The sequence below is a fragment of the Gossypium raimondii genome, chromosome 10, assembly GCF_025698545.1.
Source record: "Gossypium raimondii isolate GPD5lz chromosome 10, ASM2569854v1, whole genome shotgun sequence".
Lineage (NCBI taxonomy): Eukaryota > Viridiplantae > Streptophyta > Magnoliopsida > Malvales > Malvaceae > Gossypium > Gossypium raimondii.
In genome coordinates, this window is record NC_068574.1 from 49,622,234 (window position 1) to 49,642,365 (window position 20,132).

Here is a 20,132-nt window from a genome sequence, read left to right on the forward strand (position 1 = left end):
TGTACTTTCAAAACAAATGTTGAAACCATAGCAAGTAGACAGCATGAAAGTTGAAGCATGGATGCCTCAAATTTGCCAAATACTGTGGATCCTAGCAAACCAACTGAATGCAATTCTCTCATAGTTAAATTTAATACGCACACTTTTGAAGTTTCTGAATCTTTAAGGATGAAAGCAGGACAAGTTAATTCAAGCTACTTTGATGCATTGAAGCTTGGAGCAATTCCTTTGCCTTGTTCAACCAAACATTATACGGTTGATCCGAGAACAAAACAAAGTGTACCTGTGAATTTCAAGGGAGGACCAACAATTTTCTAATGAAGCTTTATCAAAAAAAAAAAAAAAAACGAATAAGGATTGAAAAGGAGGATAAGGATGGATATCCCGTGGAACAATTATGAATTAAGATGAATCTGACATGAGTTGCCATGGAATATTACGACATAGTAAGGTCTTCAACTGATGATGCTGATATTTAAGCAAGATTCAAATTAACAACAATATTATCTACATGGAAGATGGGGTCATGGTAATATTGATCTTTATTGAATTTCAACTTACATGCCTATCTGTTCATCTATCATCTGGACAGGGATGTTTAGGATTATCGATCTATCAATCAACAATCTTGGACTGCAAGATTCTGAAGCCAAAAAGGAGAAAAAAAATTTACCTCTTTAATGCCATCTGCAAAGTTCTTGACAGTAGATATAGCAATTGTTGCAGCTTCTTCAAAAGGATACCTGAAAATTTTTTAGAAAGGTAAATAAGACATTAAATACCAACTGATCACATCATTCAACATCCATACTCATAACAAGGTTTCATTATTTAGATGAATATACATGTGTATATGCGTGTGATTTTGTAGAAGAGAATGATCATATTCTCCCATGCATGAACATTGAATAATACACTGAAAAATTGCAGATAAGAGTCCATGTGATTGATCCATTGAGAAGCATGTTACAAAGATACACATAAGTTATTCAAATATCACCAGTAAAAGAAAAACCATTGGTAGTTCCTAATCCTAAAACATTTCTTACCCGTATACACCACAAGATATGGCAGTAAAAGCAATGTATTCAATGTTGTTCTCTTTAGCCACACTCAAGCAGTTTCTGCAACCAATTTGGTAATATTCAAGAGAATATAAATGATAAAAAAGTTAGCAATTAATATATAAGAATCATCTTGTATATTGATGGCATACTTGTGTGCACTTGTCAAGGAGGCTTTGGGGTCTTTATCAGAATCATAAATAGGTCCAACAGTGTGAATTACATGAGATGCAGGCAGTTTAAAACCTCTGCAAAACACATCAATATGTTATTATATATAATACGTGTATATCTAAAACTAGAAAGAAGGATAACTTACGGGGTAATCCTTGCTTCTCCAGTGGGACAACGAACATCAGGTTCAACTTCTGGGACTTTATAGCATGCTTCAACCAGTTCTGGTCCAGCTGCTCTATGTATAGCTGGTATCATTGTATTAATATTGGTCATTGGAGCTTCATTAACATTATATTAATTGTTGTTGAAAATTCAATAGGGAGAAGGCCAAGAGTAAGTAACTTATGTTGGTCATAGTTAAATAAAATGTGAAGATGGTCGTTAAGTCGGATTTCAACTTTATTTAATTAAACCAAATGAACCAATTCCCGTTCTCCCTATGTTTATTGTATATTTATTATACCTCCATCAGCCCCACCACCTCCAAGCATTCTTTCATTTGCTGGATTTACCTGTACAAGCTTATATATCATCACAAGCCACAAGTATACATAAATTCCCTAAAACTTGAATTTTTCTAATTCAATTGTTTAGTTCAAGTTTCAAGCATAATACATACACTTATATGTATCAATAATATCTACCTGATGAGAATGAAATAATTAAGCAACGATATATACACAATTACACACCACACTTTCTTCTTTAATGGATTCTACAAAGTTTAATATAATTTCAGAGGATATAAATTGGGGCACCTTTGTCCCATGATCTCACTAATCACTACCAATACTCCCCACCCCCAAAACGTATATATTTGCCATTAAATTATGAGGAAAAAAAAACCCTCTGTTGCATAATAAAAAATTTGAAGAAAAAAGAAAGAAAAATTAATGACTTACAATAGCATCGGAGGAGCCATTAAGGAACCAGAGAGTGATGTCACCCTTCTGGATTTTAAGTACAGTGGTTTCGGACAACTTGAAGATATTACCAACTTCTTCTCCTTCTTTGCCACCAGTTGCCGACGCCATCCTCGAAAATCCAACAACCTCAAATTTATCTCTTTCACTTGTTTTTTTAATCATTAAACTCGTATTTTTTTGTGTAATCACCATAAAATAGATAGAAAAGTTATGACATGACACACACGTAGATTATAACGTTGATGACATGTCAGAATTTAATTTTTATCCTTGTCCCATCCAACAAAATCATCCACATTACTAACAAAAAGAGGCTTATAAGATGCAATGCACGAAACCACGGGTGGTGGCAACATATCTTTTATCAGCTCCCACTTCCAATCTCCACTCGGCAAAACCATTTCCATAACAGAAACATGTTCAATGGGTATAATTTCGGGCTGTGTACAGACATTAATTAGAGGACCCCATTCCTTCACCCAAGTATCTCTCCAAAAATCACTATCTAAACCCTTCCCAACATTTTCCCATACTTTGCTCCAGATCCTACAAATACACTTCCAAAGTTGAGAAGCATTACCCACCTGTACGACAATAGGCGCCTTTGCCCTTCCACTTATATTTCGAACCAATAACCTGAACCCATAATTGCTCAGGCTTTCTGATAAGATTATAATCAATCTTCATAAGGAATGCATCATTCTGACAAATCAATTTTCTTGAACCCAAGACCACCATTTCTTGTCTTTGCAGAGATCCTTTCACTTGACAAGGTTTATCCCTTTCTTCTCATCAGTGTGCCCCCAAACAAATTTCCGAATAATTTTTTCCATCTTAGAATATACTCCTTTTGGAATGACAGTCGGTTGTACGACATACATGGGTAGAGATTAAAACTGATTTCACTAAAAGTAATTCTTCCTGCTAGAGAGAGCAACTTAGCTTTCCACCCAACTTTTCTTTTCCTCATATTATCCACCATAAAATAACAAGTATCTTTAGCCACTTTCTGATGTAGAAGTGGGACACCTAGATACTTACCAAAATTATCTACATGTGAATAACCAAGGCCACAACTAATGCTCCCTTTTTCAAGTTATTAGGAACATTTTTATAGAAAAAATCTTTTTTTGTGCATTGACTCGGTGCCCAGAACTGCCGCAAAAACTTTCAATCACCTTTTTCATAATCAACATCTGATCAAAGGACGCCTCACTAAATAAAACTAAGTCACCAATAAAGAATAGATGAGAGATACCAGGTCCATTTCTTGAGAGTTTTATAGATTTCCACCCCCTTTCTTGACTTCAACATTAATACTCTGAGCCAAACGCTCCATACAAAGAACAAATAGGTAAGGTGGTAATAGGTCACCTTTTCTAATTCCTCAAGGAGTAAACACATCAGGCGGATTCCTATTCCAGATAACCCGCATTGAAGATGAACAAACACAGTGCATGATAAGTTGTTTCATGGTACCTGGAATTCCGATATCCAATAAAGTATCCTCAATGAAGTTCTAATCAAGTCTGTCATAGGCTTAAACTTGCATTTTTTTTTTGTGAAATCACCATAAAATGGATGGAAAAGTCATGACATAGCACACATGTAGATTGTTACGTGAATGACATGTAAACATTTAAACGTATATGTTATATCAGCAAAGTTAACAAATGTTAATTTTTTTATTAATTTTAAAGTGATTTGACAAAAAAAAAATACAATTCAAAAACTAAAAGAGGTGAAAATATAAATGAGGATCTAAAATTACTTTTAAAAAAATTTGAAAGGCTAAAAACTGATTCTTCTTAAAAAGAAAAAGCTTGGGAGTTGGGAGAGGGAGAGTAAGATGCTTTGAGCTTTAAGATATACTTTCTTATGGAACAACCGACTCTCAAGTTATACAAGGAAACACCCTTTGACAACCTTAATCTTAAAAAAAAAAAAATTATCATACAAGAAGAAGTTCCCATCAAATTGGTTGGAGTTTATATATTAAAAATTGAATAAATCCTAAATTAAAATCTAAAATAATTAAATTCAACTTATTGATTAGATAACGAATGAAAATAAATATTAAGCAAGATGATGAATGATGAGTTCAAAATTTGAAGGTGGTAATGAATAATTAGGCACTTTCTTAGAAAAATAATTGCAATTAATATCTTGTTTAGGCTTTTCCGTTTTCATAACGTGTTAAGAAGTTGTTTTATCAACCGAATGAAAATTTATACAACATTATACGTGAATTGTGGTACTTATTTTATTTTATTAAATGTATTTAAATCTTTTGCTTTCTTTTCCTCAAGCTACTAAAATGTTTCAATTTGTCCGATCGTCTTTTCTCTGTCTATGGATTCAGCAATTTGAAAGATTGACTTATTCGGAAATCTTTGGATCTATGCTTATTTTCAACTCTCCGAAGCATTTCGTTGTTTACTACGTCCTTCCTTATCTTTGGATATCCTCGTTTGAACCTCACCCTTAACTTTACTTTAATTTAAGGCTACTGAGCTAAGGTGTACTTACAATATGGTTATATATTAAAACCAATGGGCCATAGGTTTTGAGAATCCATTTAACTTAAATTAATCGTAATTTTTATATTTGGTTATTTATTTGTTTGAGTAATTAGGTTTATTTTGAAGTTGAGTTGTAGTGGGTTTTATATGGATATTGGGGTTTTCTTATGTTGGATATTGAGTTTTGTTTTATTTTGGGCTCATGTTTGGATATGGGTTTTGTGTTTAATAATTAAAACTTTATTAGTTTAGAATATTAAAATTGAAAATCAACCAAATATTTTGAATATTAAAACCAATTGAACTGAAAAATCAATTTATTTTAATTATTTTAATTGTTTTAGTTCAATTCTTTTCTATTTAATTGTTTTATGAATTTTTCGCTCACCTCTAATATTACTTATGGGAACTTGAACAAGAAATTATGTCTCTTTCCAATAAAAGAAACCCCAACATTCGAAACCCAAAAATCTAAAAGATATTCAACAGCATTATTCGAATGCTCACTTAAAGTTGTCCAAAGTAATCGAGCAACATGAATTATTGAATCAAAGTTACCATATTAGTTTGTTGGCATTTTGCACCCTTAGTATAGCAATTTTGTCATTATGTTTGTAAATGTTTTTATGGTTGAATAATTATCTTTGCATGTTTATCTGCAATGGTTTTTGCACGAATAAACAAATATTGGCTCATTGATTACCTAAGGATTAACTATTATTAAGCTGCATCATAAGGATGAATTATGATGCAGGACGTCAACTTATATTAGTAAGTAATCTAAATTATCCATAGTCTAAGGAATCAAAATGAGCAATTGATTCAAGGGACTATTATATTACCTATCAAGTCCAATTGGGAGATACCTAATTTTGGGTATTGAAGCAGATGACTTCTAGAATATAGAGACATGACCTAAGTTGAATTGATCCTGAATCTACTCACTTGTGATGTTGATACATATGTGGATGGGGTAAAAATTTATTAACTTAAATTCATCGAACCTACAGTTTTTCAAGTCTAAAAGATCAATCAACTTGCGGTGAGATTTTAGATGGAATCCAAAAGGTGAACATAAATGAAAGGTATTAATAAGTTTGCAAGAGCCTAAATTGTGAATAGGGTAGCCCAAACGCACATCAATTGAAGACCAAACCCATTTAAAGTTTATTCAGATCACTTGAAGACTAGTTTGGCATTGCTTTTGAAAATTGCTTTTGAGAAGTGCTCTTGAAAAGTTTGGTTTAAAATTTGAATGTTTACCATTGCTGTCAAAAAGTGCTTTTGAGAAATAAAATGTCCATTCTAGACATGTTATTATCAAGTAACAAATTTGTATTTAAGTAATATTTAAATTAGTTAATATTATTATATTTTAGTAAGAATATAAAAAAATTATTATAACTTTTTGTTAATATTTTAATATATGAAATATAAATTTTAAATATTTTTAAGCAATAAATATTAATTATTTATAAAATTTAATTAGAATATATAAACTATATTTTAAATATTTAAATATAACCATTAAATATTTGTAATTAGTATTTTAAATTTTTTTATTTTTAATTAATGATTTTAACACATTTGTAATTAAGCACCAAGAAAAAAAAAGGAAAGTACTATGTTATTAGAGGGATGAAAAAGTAATTAAGCACCAAAAGTGCTTTTGGGAGAGAAAAAGCTAAAATTTTTAGCTTCTCCTTTTCAGAAGCACTTCTAAAAAGCTAAAAATTTCAGCAAAAAACAGCTTGTTCTGCACAGCTTTTCTTCCAAAAGTGCTTTTAAAGTCAAAAGTGCTTTTTTTAAACAAGGAAGAACTGACCCTTATTGTTTTATTTTTGACCCAATTAGGAAATTTATTTTAAGCCCAAGTTGATTTGTTTTCTTGTAAATTTGGCCTATGCACAACTCCCATAAAACTAGCCAAATTAACTTAGGCTTCCTTTGGATACAGTTGATCCCCCGTTTCAGTGCATTTAGATCACTTTTTAGAATCAATTGCACTAATATTGGTGCCTGGATTTTATTTGTCTGCCATGCTAGAGTCTTCTCATTGTGCCGTAGTATCAGTGGCGCAACTGGAGGTTTTACATGTAATGAAAATTTGCAACTCCATTTGAAAGATGGAAAGTACCATTTCATTCATGCTTTTTACTTTTTCTTTTATCCTTTTATATCTTATTTTTTTAATTTAAAAATTTCAAATAATATTATTAATATTAAATTTAATATGTATTTTTTATAATTAAAAATTAAAAATTATTTATTATTTTAACTTTTCATATTTTGATGTAAAGGATTTCAATATTTTTATTTATTATTTATTATATATAATTTCTAATCAAATGTCTTTAATAGTCGTTTTCTATTCTCACCTCATCGCTATAGCTGCGTTTGAATCCAAACACACACCCAACTGCTGTTTCTAATCTCACTGCTACAATATTCAATCTCATCGTTACAATAACTAATCTCACTATAACTGTTATTTTTAACTTCATCGAAGGTAAACGCACCGCCTATCCAAATTAAGCTTTAGTATTTTCTTTTATCTTTTAAGTCTCTTAGGAAGAAAGAGTTACCTTTCTTAACTACCCATATTTTTAGGGATTTTTTTCTTATCCATTAACATTTTTAAGTTACTTTTCAGGGATTTATTTTTTCTTAGTCATTCACATTTTCTAGGCTAGTTTTTAGGGAATTGTTACTCTTTTTTTCAACTCCCTTCTTGTATAAAAAAGGGTCGCCACCCACCATAAAGGGGCGCACCCAACTTTGATTTGAATAAAAGTACTCTTTGAGTTATTTTCCTTTGCAAGAAATCTTTTCTTAATTCTTTTAAAAAGAAATTTTTTCTTAATTCTTTTAAAAGAGTTTTCAACTCAATCCTTTTTAGATTGTTGGTGGGAGTTCCTCACCTTTCGATTTGTCATGTCAAATGAAAATGCCCTTTGTAATGAGCATTTTCTCTCTAGCCATTTCAACCTACCCAACTTGATTGCTTCTGAGACCTATAACTCAGGATTTCGGGGATAAATTTTATCCCTTCATACCCCGCCCCGTTCTCTATATAAATGCTTTTTCTTCATCCTCTAGTCACTTACATCTCAGTCTCTTCTAAATTATTTTTTTTCATTTTTCTTGCGTGTTGAAATTTTCACGTTTAAAGATTTATTTATCTCTCGCTTTGAGGAAGACGTAGTTATAATTTTAAGTTGTTTTTGTGTTTACGATAATACCATGAAGCTCGGTAACCTACAAATTTCACCTGTTGTGTGAGTATGAAGTCATACTTTTAAGATAGAAAATTTCTTGTCCTGAGAAAAACTTCAATTTATTTTAATTATTTTTGGTTCAAAGTTTGACTGTCTCAAAACATTAAAATTTGTGTCTATCTCATATGTCTGAACACGGGGTCTATCATATTATTATATATCAAATAGTACTTTCAAATGTAATTTCAAATGTAAGATATTAAGTTTATTGACCAAATCACGAGAGTTAAGTGGTTAATAGGTCAAGATAAAACAAGTTGTAGGGATAATTATTATATATATAAATGTATATATTTATAAAGTCGTAAGGAATGAGCATGGACAAAAGCAACATTACATCAAGTTTTTGAAGTGGTTAATAGGTCAAGATAAAACAAGTTGTAGGGATAATTATTATATTTATATAAATGTATATATTTATAAAGTCGTAAGGAATGAGCATGGACAAAAGCAGCATTACATCAAGTTTTTGAAGTAAATAAGCAAAATGGATGCAAAAATGATTCTTCGCATGAATGCAGCAGATCATGAAATTAGCTATGCTAATAATTCATCTTTTCAGGTCTCTTTCCGTCTTTCTTTCAGCTGTAATTTTAATATTCGTCAGTTCTCCATTATATATGTTCTTTTTCTTTTTTTCAACATCTTCATCTTCTTCCTTATGTTAAATATTCTTTCAGAAACAAGTAATATTGAAAATAAGGCCAATTATTGAAGAATCTGTCACAGATACATTCAAGAAGATTGTTCCAGTTTGTATGAAGGTGGCAGACTTGGGTTGCTCTTCAGGTCCTAACTTCTTCTTGGCTATATGGCACATTATTGACACCGTTCATGGGATATGTCAACAAGAACAGTTGAAGTTACCCGAGTTTGAAGTGCTTCTAAATGATCTCCCAGAGAATGACTTCAATTTTGTGTTTAAGTCAATTCCTGGATTCTATGAGAGGCTTAAGAAAGAGAGAGGAGATATGTTGCAGGAAAGGTGTTTTATAGGAGGAGTTGCAGGTTCTTTCTATCACAGACTCTTTCCAACCAAAAGTTTGCACTTTGTGCATTCTTCCTATGGGATTCATTGGCTCTCAAAGGTTCGTCATTGAACCAAAAAAGATAGATACCAGTTTTGGGTGTTATCCCTTATTTTAATTGTTGGAATATATGTGATTAGGTCCCTGTTGGACTGGAGGACAACAAGGGGAACGTATACATGGCAAGATCAAGTCCTCCCAGTGTTTTCAAAGCTTATGCAGGCCAATTTCAGAAAGACTTCACAAATTTTCTAAGCCTGCGCTCCGAAGAAATAATGCCCCAAGGGTGTTGGTACTAACCTGTGTCGGTAGGAAAAATCCAAATCCCTCAAAAGAAGATTATGGTTGGGATCTGCTATCCAAATCCCTTCTTGACTTGGTTGTGGAGGTTATATGCTTATTTATTTATTTCCCTATATTTCCTTACAACTCTTTCAATAATTGAAGCTATAAAAACAATGAAAACTTGTATTTTGTGAATTATATATATGGGTTAATATATATCTTATCATTAAAGTTGTTTAAAAGTACATAGTTGATACCTATTTTTTTTTAACCTAGTACTAACCTAGTTGGTACTTGAAGTTATATTTCGTCACCTAATTTTAATTAATTGTAGGGAGTAGTAAAAGAAGCAGATGTAGATTCATTCAACCTTCCTCACTACACACCTTGCAAAGAAGAAATAGCTGAGATTGTTGAGAGAGAAGGATCGTTTGCTATCAAGAGGCTCCAAGTTTTTGAAGCCAACCACTCGGCTGTATTAAGTAGAGAAGAGCAGCTCCATAACCAAGACTTGGATTTCAACGTTTATCTGGAAATGGGGAAGAAGACTGCAAATAGTGTGAGAGCTATTTCAGAGCCCCTTCTATGCAGTCATTTTGGAGATGCTATAATGGACAACCTATTCAGAAGGTTAGCAAGTCATGCAGCTGATGGTTTTAGTAATTCGAAGTCCGATAAGGTGATTACCATTGTGGTTTCATTGACAAAGAAAGGGAATTAATTAAAAAAAAAAAGTGAAGATATTGAATTCTCTTTAAATTATTTTTATTTTATATTTTTAAATGTGGAAGAATATTACGATGTTTAAGGAGCTAAAATATATGTTGATATTTTCAATTTTTTACACAATGATATATTTAGTCACCAACTAAAAAAAAAGAGTTTATTTTAATCTTTTATTTTATTTTTCGTCTTTTTAGTTTTTAAACTTTTGTTTTTATCAAATCACTCAAAATAGAGAAAAAAGGGTTAAGGTTTAGTAACTTTGCTAACGTAGAATACACATGGATACCACGTAAGCAATTAATTATTTTTAAAAATTAAAAATTTAAAAATATATAAAATTAATTATTAAAAGTATTTAAAAGTATAAAAATTATAAAAATATTTTTTAAAATAACTAGTTGTTGAGATGGAATACACCTGGCCTGTCAGGTTAGTAAATTTAACTGACATTAATTTTCTCATCCATTTTTTGGGTGATTTGACAAAAAAATGCAAGTTTAAGGGTTAAAAGATACAAAAAATTAAATAGAGAGCTATTTTTTTTTTGTAAAGTAGAAGGGCCAAATAAGTCATTATGCCTTTTTCTTTCATTTGGTAAAAGTCTCAATTATACCACTTATCATATGCAAATACTAGAGTAAGACATTATTTGATAAACCATTGAAAAATTAAAATCATTTAAAAATTAATATTTTAATAATTTAATAATTTACACATTTTTATAATCTAAAATAAAAACAATCCAATAGAATTTTTCTATAAAAGTATGAAAATGATAAGTAGATAACAATTTCTTATCACTTATTTGAGAATATTTTCAATTATTTTATTTTATTTTAATATTATATTATCCTCTTAAAAGTTTAAGTTTAAAATCTGAATTTTGTTTAGAATAAAGTGAAATGTTTAAAATTGAGGATAAAGTGTAGAATATAATTATTTATAATTTAAAATCTGTATTTATCAAACAATCTAATTATATTTTGTAATTAATTTTAAGTAACATATCAAATCAATCTTATAACTTAAATTTAGTACTTAAATTGTCGATTCTTAAATTTTCAACAATTTTTTTTCAACATTTATTCATTTTTTTGGTTATAATAAAATAATACCAAACTAATTAGATAACAACATTCTAAAAAGAAAAATCACCCTTAGACTTGTCCATCTCATAAGAAGTGCGAACTAGGGGTGAGCATTCGATCGAATCGAATTGAATCGAATCAAAAATTTTCGAGTTAATCGAGTTTTCGAATCTCATTTTATCATCCTAACTTTATTTGAAGTTTTCTCGAATCGAGTCGAGTGAGATGGAATTCGAATCGAATCGAATCGAATATATTTGTTCGAGTTAAATTTTAAAAAATAATTTTGGGTCCTTGTAACCATTGTCACCCATCGTAATAAAATTTGTCCACCTTAATCAAATTTTTTATTAACTTTCATCACCTCATAATTTATTTATTAATTTTTATATACTTGGTTAGCTTATTTGTTTGCTTAGTTGTTTCAATTATCTTCGGATTCTTGTCACTATGTATTTTGGAATTAAAATATATTAAATATAAAAATATGATTTTTAATAAAATTTATTTTAAAAATAAAATTTGAAATTGATACCAATATAAAATTTTAACACGAATATTTTATGGCATAATTAAGAATTCAATTTTAATATAAATATTCAATATGACTAAACAATTCAATAATATAAATAATATAAAATGTGAAATTTAATTTAATAATATAAATAGTATATATAAATAAAATTATTACTATTTATGTTTAGTGATTTTTTGGATAATTTTGATTTTTATTTGAGAGTAAAGGGTGAGAAGTAAAAGTTTAGGGGGAAAATAAAAAGTTTTGGGGAATAAAAGTTTGAGCAAAAGTAAATAGGGGGAGTAAAATTTTGGAGGGAAAATATTAAAAAAAAATTGGAGGGGGGAGGGTTTGGGGTAGATGGGAGGTGGGATGGGAAGAGAATAAAAGTTTTAGGGGAAAAGTGGGAGGGAGTAAAAATTTTGGGGGAAAATAAAAAGTTTTGAGGGTTTTTGAGAGAAATTTTGAAAAAAAATGAATGGAAGAGTAAAATTTTGGTGGGAAATGGATTTTGCGTAGATTGGGGGGTTGGGAGGGGAGGAGAGTAAAAGTTTTGGGGGAAAAGTGGGAAGGAGTAAAAGTTTTGAGGGAAAAGTAAAAAAGTTTGGGAGTTTAGGGTAAAACTGTAAAATATTATAGTTTGATATTCGAATTATTCGAATTATTCGAGTTATTCGAATTCGAAAACTCAACTCGATTCGAACTCGAAATTCAAAAAAAAAATTCGAGTTGATTTGAATAACTCGATTAACTCGATTCGTTTAACTCGAAATTCAAATTTTTTTTTTGATTTTTTCGAGTCGAATCGAATTTTGCTCACCCCTAGTGCGAACCACCATAGGTGGGTCCTCAAACTCCTACAATTCGTCTTTTCCGGTCAAAGCTTGTCTAGCCAAGCAATCTGCAACTTGATTTTGTTCTTTCGGGATGTACCACAAAAACCACTGGTTTTCCAGAGTTAAGATATTTTGGATTCGTCTAATCAAGGTTGAGTACGAAACGGTGGAAGTGCTTCCAAGGATGGCCTAGTGTCACGGGCCACAGTTCAAAGCCGGTGACCATCGCACCAAATGCATCCAATGGGGGTTTATTGCTTAGATGGGGATCATTTAGCCCACGAGAACTGGCCCGATTCAAAGAGATATTTGAGAAGTCTGTCAGATTGAAGCCTGGTTGGCCCGATAGCGAAGAGATGGAAACTTAGGCTAATATGGTAACTAATCTTAGAAGATAGAGGGAATCATATCTTGTAAAGATTAGATTAGATTTGATAAGGCTTATCTTGTAAATCCCTAAAATTAAGGGATATGGTTAAATCTCATCCGTCGATGTAATTGTATCTTGACCGTCGGTTTTAGGGGAGCTCAACTATAAATAGAGAGCCTCCCCCTCATTTGTACTCACTCCTGAATTGTTTCATTATTCTTTGTGAATAAGAATTGAGAGCATTTACTCAAACACTTTGCGAGCGCTCTTTCTGTTGTTCTTTTGTAGCTTCTTTTGGCACAATCGCTTTCGTTATACAAATTGGTGCCTTGGAGGAATTCTAAGGAATCTTCACTTTTGGGCGTAAAGGTTGATTTAAGCGAGTTTGGAGCAAACGGATCGCCTAAGGCCGCACGGTTTGCGAGACGAAAGGTCTAGCTCTGTGACAAGTGGTATCCGAGCAGGTTTTGAACCAAGTTATATTCGAGTTGGTTCGAAGGCACCATTAGGATGTCGAGAGGAGCATTTGAACAATTGTGGGCAAGAAAGCCTTTGAGGGAGACATTATCGGTAGTAGAGGAACGTGTGGGAAAACTCGAGGGATCCATGGAGGATCTAAATGAGGCACTCGATGGGGTCGAGGGTCGTATAGCAAACTGGAAGGAGCAGTCCAGAGACTATGTAAAAATGTCTCTTGATTCGACCATGGACAAGGTAAATGAGTTGTTTAATTCACACAGGGATAAGTTGTCGGAAAGGAATGATGCTCTTGAGGCCATGATGATGGCTTTGAAAGAGGAAACAATGGCCACGACGAGGGCTTTGAGCACAAGAATAGAGGAGCTCGAGGGAGAGCTGGCCTTGTGTCAAGCAGCCGTGAGGAAAGGAGTGGCAACTGCAGCACTCAATAACGAGGATGTCCCAAAGCCGAAAGAGTTTGTGGGGACAAGGTCTGCATACGATGTGGACAATTTCTTGTGGAGGATGGAACACTACTTCCGTGCCAAAGGCGTCGTGGATGATGCGGTTAAGGTAAACACTGCTTCAATATTTCTTACTGACATTGTGCTTTTATGGTGGCGAGGTAGGACCACAGATAAAAGGCAATGTGAGATTGGAACATGGCAAGAGTTCCAATGCGAATTGAAGGGACAGTTTACCCAGAGTTTGCCGAGGAAGAAGCTCAGGCAAAGTTGCAAGGGATAATGCAACGGGGCACAGTGGGGGAGTATGTTCAAGAGTTCAAGGAACTCATGCTCCAAGTTTCAGATGTGACCGATGAAAAAGCATTGCTTGCTTTTTAAAAGGGATTGAAGCCGTGGGTCAGACAGGAGGTGGAACAAAGAAGTGTCCAAAAGCTGTCGGAAGCCATGACGGTAGTTGAGTCTGTAGTGAAGCTTGGTCTAGGGAAAGACAAGCTTGGGTCTTCCAAGTCCGATGGAAGGGGCGTATGTAAAATGGATCACAAGGAAGATAGTGTTAATGGCAATGGCAACGGCAAAAATAGTGGTAATGGGAAACCACGAGTTGGGAAGAAGAAACCCAAGAGGAAAAGGGACAAGCTAAAATGCTTTCTCTGCGACGGTCCACACATGTTGAAGAAATGTCCGAGGAAATCCGCGCATAAGGAGAAGCCGGTAGGTAAGGCCTTGGTACTTGGCTCGAACGCAAGGGGTGTCAAAGCCAAGGAGGCCGAAAGCAAGAAGAAGCCAGTGGAGTGCTTCTTGTGTCATGGTCCGCATAGGTTGCGGAAGTGTCCGAGGAAGTCTGTCATCGAGGGGAACGATGGAGCAGACAATGAGCCCAAGAAGCTTGGTTCGAGCAAGGGAAAAGCCGAAGCCAAGAGGGCAAAGAGGAGCAAAAAGAAGCGAGTAAAGTACTTCTTGTGCCGTGGTCCGCATGAGTTGCGGAACTGTCCAAAGCAAGCCAGAGTCAAAAGAAAGGCAACGTCTGAGCTTGGTGAGTCGTCGGAGGGGCTTCCACCCAAGGAAGATGTGAGTTTGTCATCGAACCTAGTGGAAAAAGTTGCAATGAAAACAATGAAGCTGGGACCAATGAGGCTCAAGTTGAGTGAAGCATCAGAGTTGGTCGAGTCATCGACAAGGCTTCCACCTATGGGAGAGGTGGGTGGTGCATCAGACTTCAAGGAAAAGGAAGTGATGCATGAGGGACAGTTGACCAGAGTAAATGCGAAGGTACATTCCGAACACTGTGATAGTGTTTTGCATTCTAACTTGTTGACTTTGCGAGAACGTAGGGGCCCTTTCGAAGTTCTTGAGCAAAGAGGCCGAGAGACTGTGGGCAAAGCGAAGCCAAGTGTGGCAAATGAAGAGGATTCTGTTCGAGCAAAGTTAGAATGTGGGCAAGAGAGCGACATAGCTTCTTGTCATCGACATGTACAAATGAGTAGGACGGTTTGAGTGAAAAAGCGACGTAAGCCGAGGCAAAAGTCCCGAAGGAAGGGGAAGGCTAAGGCGTTGAGACGAGATCGAGGCGAATCCAGTCAGTGCCATTCGGAAGTCGCAACGAGGACGTTGCGAGAATGGGTGGGGAGAATGTCACGGGCTGCAGTTCAAAGCCCGTGACCATCGCACCAAATGCATCCAATGGGGGTTTATTGCTTAGATGGGGATCATTTAGCCCACGAGAACTGGCCCGATTCAAAGAGATATTTGAGAAGCCTGTCAGATTGAAGCCTGGTTGGCCCGATAGCGAAAAGATGGCAACTTAGGCTAATATGGTAACTAATCTTAGAAGATAGAGGGAATCATATCTTGTAAAGATTAGATTAGATTTGATAAGGCTTATCTTGTAAATTCCTAAAATTAAGGGATATGGTTAAATCTCATCCGTCGATGTAATTGTATCTTGACTGTCGGTTTTGGGGGAGCTCAACTATAAATAGAGAGCCTCCCCCTCATTTGTACTCATTCCTAAATTGTTTCATTATTCTTTGTGAATAAGAATTGAGAGCATTTACTCAAACACTTTGCGAGCGCTCTTTCTGTTGTTCTTTTGTAGCGTCTTTTGGCACAATCGCTTCCGCTATACAAATTGGTGCCTTGGAGGAATTCTAAGGAATCCTCACTTTTGGGCGTAAAGGCTGACTTAGGCGAGTTTGGAGCGAACGGATCGCACGGTTTGCGAGACGAAAGGTCTAGCCCGTGACACTAGTCTGCGCTTAAGGCGAGGCGATCGATCGGTACTTCGCGAAATTTGCTGAGACGAAAGGTCTAGCCCTTGAAAGATGTGACACTAGAATCTACCCAAAATCCATTTCCCACCAAAATTTTACTCTTCCATTCATTTTTTTTCAAAATTTTACTCTCAAAACCCTCAACTTTTATTTTCCCCAAAATTTTTACTCCCCTATTTACTTTTCCCTAAAACTTTTATTCTCTTCCCATCCCACCTCCCATCTACCCCAAACCCTCCCCTCCAATTTTTTTTAATATTTTCCTCCAAAATTTTACTCCCCTATTTACTTTCCTCAAACTTTTATTCCCCAAAACTTTTATTTTCCCCTAAACTTTTACTTCTCACCCTTTACTCTCAAATAAAAATCAAAATTATCCAAAAAATCACTAAACATAAATAGTAATAATTTTATTTATATATACTATTTATATTATTAAATTAAATTTCACATTTTATATTATTTATATTATTGAATTGTTTAGTCATATTGAATATTTATATTAAAATTGAATTCTTAATTATGCCATAAAATATTCGTGTTAAAATTTTATATTGGTATCAATTTCAAATTTTATTTTTAAAATAAATTTTATTAAAAATCATATTTTTATATTTAATATATTTTAATTCCAAAATACATAGTGACAAGAATCCAAGATAATTGAAACAACTAAGCAAACAAATAAGCTAACCAGTATATAAAAAATTAATAAATAAATTATGAGGTGATGAAAGTTAATAAAAAATTTGATTAAGGTGGACAAATTTTATTACGATGGGTGACAATGGTTACAAGGACCCAAAATTATTTTTTAAAATTTAACTCGAACAAATATATTCGATTCGATTCGATTCGAATTCCATCTCACTCGACTCGGTTCGAGAAAACTTCAAATAAAGTTAGGATGATAAAATGAGATTCGAAAACTCGATTAACTCGAAAATTTTCGATTCGATTCGATTCGATTCGATCGAATGCTCACCCCTATTCCAAATGACATTTTCTCATACTTTGCTACAGATCATACAAATACCCTTCCAAAGTTGAGTAGCATTACCCACCTGTACGACAATAGGCGCCTTGCCCTTCCACTTATATTTCGAACCAATAACCTGAACCCATAATTGCTCAGGCTTTCTGATAAGATTATAATCAATCTTCATAAGGAATGCATTATTCTGACAATCAATTTTCTTGAACCCAAGACCACCATTTTTTGTCTTTGCAGAGATCCTTCCATTTGACAAGGTTTATCCCTTTCTTCTTATCAGTGTGCCCCCAAACAAAATTCTGAATAATTTTTTCCATCTTAGAATATACTCCTTTTGGAATGACAGTCGGTTGTATGACATACATGGGTAGAGACATTAAAACTGATTTCGCTAAAAGTAATTCTTCCTGCTAGAGAGAGCAACTTAGCTTTCCACCCAACTTTTCTTTTCCTCATATTATCCACCATAAAATAACAAGTATCTTTAGCCACTTTCTGATGTAGAAGTGGGACACCTAGATACTTACCAAAATTATCTACATGGGAATAAACAAGGCCACAACTAATGTTCCCTTTTATTTATTTGGTTATTTATTTGTTTGAGTAATTAGGTTTATTTTGAAGTTGAGTTGTAGTGGGTTTTATATGGGTATTGGGGTTTTCTTATGTTGGATATTGAGTTTTGTTTTATTTTGGGCTCATGTTTGGATATGGGTTTTGTGTTTAATAATTAAAACTTTATTAGTTTAGAATATTAAAATTGAAAATCAAACAAATATTTTGAATATTAAAACTAATTGAACCAAAAAATCGATTTATTTTAGTTATTTTAATTGTTTTAGTTCAATTCTTTTCTATTTAATTGTTTTATGAATTTTTCGCTCATCTCTAACATTACTTATGGGAACTTGAACAAGAAATTATGTCTCTTTCCAATAAAAGCAACCCCAACATTCGAAACCCAAACATCTAAAAGATATTCAACAACATTATCTGACTGCTCACTTAAAGTTGTCCAAAGTAATCGAGCAACATGAACTATTGAATGAAAGTTGCCATATTAGTTTGTTGGCATTTTGCACCCTTAGTATAGCGATTTTGTCATTATGTTTGTAAATGTTTTTATGGTTGAATAATTATCTTTGCATGTTTATCTGCAATGGTTTTTGCACGAATAAATAAATATTGGCTCATTGAGTACCTAAGGATTAACTATTATTAAGCTGCATCATAAGGATGAATTATGATGCAGGACGATAACTTATATTAGTAAGTAATCTAAATTATCCGTAGTCCAAGGAATCAAAATGAGCAATTGATCCGAGGGACTATTATATTACCTATCAAGTCCAATTGGGGAGGTACCTTATTTTGGGTATTGAAGCAGATGACTCCTAGAATATAGAGACATGACCTAAGTTGAATTGATCCTGGATCTACTCACTTGTGATGTTGATACATATGTGGATGGGGTAAAAATTTATTAACTTAAATTCATCGAACCTATAGTTTTTCAAGTCTAGGAGATCAATCAATTTGTGGTGAGTTTTTAGATGGAATCCAAAAGGTGAACATAAATGAAAGGTATTAATAAGTTTGCAAGAGCCTGAATTGTTAATAGGGTAGCCCAGATGCACATCAATTGAAGACTAAGCCCAATTAAAGTTTATTCAGATCACTTGAAGATTTAGGGCTAGTTTGGCAATGCTTCTGAAAATGGTTGTGAAAAAGTGTTTTTGAAAAGTTTGATTTAAAATTTGAGTGTTTAGCATTGCTGTCAAAAAGTGATTTTGAGAAATAAAATGTCCATTTTAGACATGTTATTATCAAGTAACAAATATGTATTTAAATAAGATTTAAATTAGTTAATATTATTATATTTTAATAAGAATATAAAAAAATTATTATAACTTGTTGTTAATATTTTAATATATGAAATATAAATTTTAAATATTTTTAAGCAATAAATATTAATTATTTATAAAATTTAATTAGAATATATAAACTATATTTTAAATATTTAAATATAACCATTAAATATTTGTAATTAGTATTTTAAAATTTTTATTTTAATTAATGATTTTAACACATTTGTAATTAAGCACAAAGAAAAAAAAAGGAAAGTACTATGTTATTGGAGGGGTAAAAAAGTAATTAAGCACCAAACGTACTTTTGGGAGAGGAAAAGCTAAAATTTTTAGCTTCTTCTTTTAAGGAGTGTTTTTCAAAAGCATTTTTAAAAAGCTAAAAATTTCAGCCAAAAGCAGCTTGTTCTACACAGCTTTTCTTCCAAAAGTGCATTTGGAGTCAGAAGTGCTTTTTTTAAGCAATGAAGAACTGACCCTTAGTTGTTTTATTTTTGGCCTAATCTGTCAAAGACCCAATTAGGAAATTTATTTTAAGCCCAAGTTGATTTGTTTTCTTGTAAATTTGGCCTATGCACAACTCCCATAAAACTAGCCAAATTAACTTAGGCGTCCTTTGGATACAGTTGATCCCCGTTTCAGTGCATTTAGATCACTTTTTGGAATCAATTGCACTAATATTGGTGTTTGGATTTTACTTGTCTGCCATGCTAGAGTCTTCTCATTGTGCCGTAGTATCAGTGGCGCCACTGGAGGTTTTACATGCAATGAAAATTTGCAACTCCATCTGAAAGATGGAAAGTACCATTTCATTCATGCTTTTTACTTTTTCTTTTATCCTTTTATATCTTATTTTTTTAATTTAAAAATTTCAAATAATATTATTAATATTAAATTTAATACGTATTTTTATAATTAAAAATTAAAAATGATTTATTATTTTAACTTTTCATATTTTGATGTAAAGGTTTTCAATATTTTTATTTATTATGTATTATATATAATTTCTAATCTAATTTCTTTAATAGTCATTTTCTATTCTCAACTCATCGCTACAGCTGCGTTTGAATCCAAACACACACCTAACCGCTGTTTCTAATCTCACTGCTACAATATTAAATCTCATCGTTCCAATAACTAATCTCACTACAACTGCTATTTTTAACTTTATCGAAGGTAAAAGCACTGCCCATTCAAATTAAGCCTTAGTATTTTCTTTTATATTTTAAGTCTCTTAGGAAGAAAGAGTTACCTTTCTTA

The 20,132-nt window shown here is 32.8% G+C and overlaps 1 protein-coding gene and 1 pseudogene across 3 annotated transcripts; one reads left to right on the forward strand and one right to left on the reverse strand.

Moving 5' to 3' along the window:
• Window positions 1–19: 19 nt before the first annotated feature.
• Window positions 20–17,437, reverse strand: LOC105776829 (uncharacterized). Of its 3 annotated transcripts, none has more exons than XM_052621956.1 (8): window positions 17,078–17,437; window positions 2,144–2,751; window positions 1,705–1,753; window positions 1,384–1,486; window positions 1,217–1,312; window positions 1,050–1,124; window positions 674–743; window positions 20–283 (listed from the first exon to the last, which is right to left on the reverse strand). In XM_052621956.1, the coding sequence occupies exons 2-8, from the start codon at window positions 2,357–2,359 to the stop codon at window positions 185–187; spliced, it is 708 nt and encodes a 235-aa protein (XP_052477916.1). In that variant the 5' UTR covers window positions 2,360–2,751; window positions 17,078–17,437; the 3' UTR covers window positions 20–184. The 3 variants fall into 3 exon arrangements, with proteins under 3 accessions (XP_052477916.1, XP_052477918.1, XP_052477917.1); XM_052621958.1 differs by having other exon boundaries at window positions 20–323; XM_052621957.1 differs by lacking the exon at window positions 17,078–17,437 and having other exon boundaries at window positions 2,144–3,076.
• LOC105777275 (probable methyltransferase TCM_000331) lies at window positions 8,411–10,083 on the forward strand (annotated as a pseudogene).
• Window positions 17,438–20,132: the final 2,695 nt, after the last annotated feature.

Bases quoted from the DNA above. Each gene is read 5' to 3' on its own strand.
- LOC105776829 (XM_052621956.1), bottom strand. From the start codon at position 2,359: ATGGTGATTACACAAAAAAATACGAGTTTAATGATTAAAAAAACAAGT. The intron at 1,754-2,143 runs GTAAGTCATTAA...AAGCTTGTACAG, and splicing joins ATGGCTCCTCCGATGCTATT to GTAAATCCAGCAAATGAAAG. The intron at 1,487-1,704 runs GTATAATAAATA...CAATGATACCAG, and splicing joins AGGTGGTGGGGCTGATGGAG to CTATACATAGAGCAGCTGGA.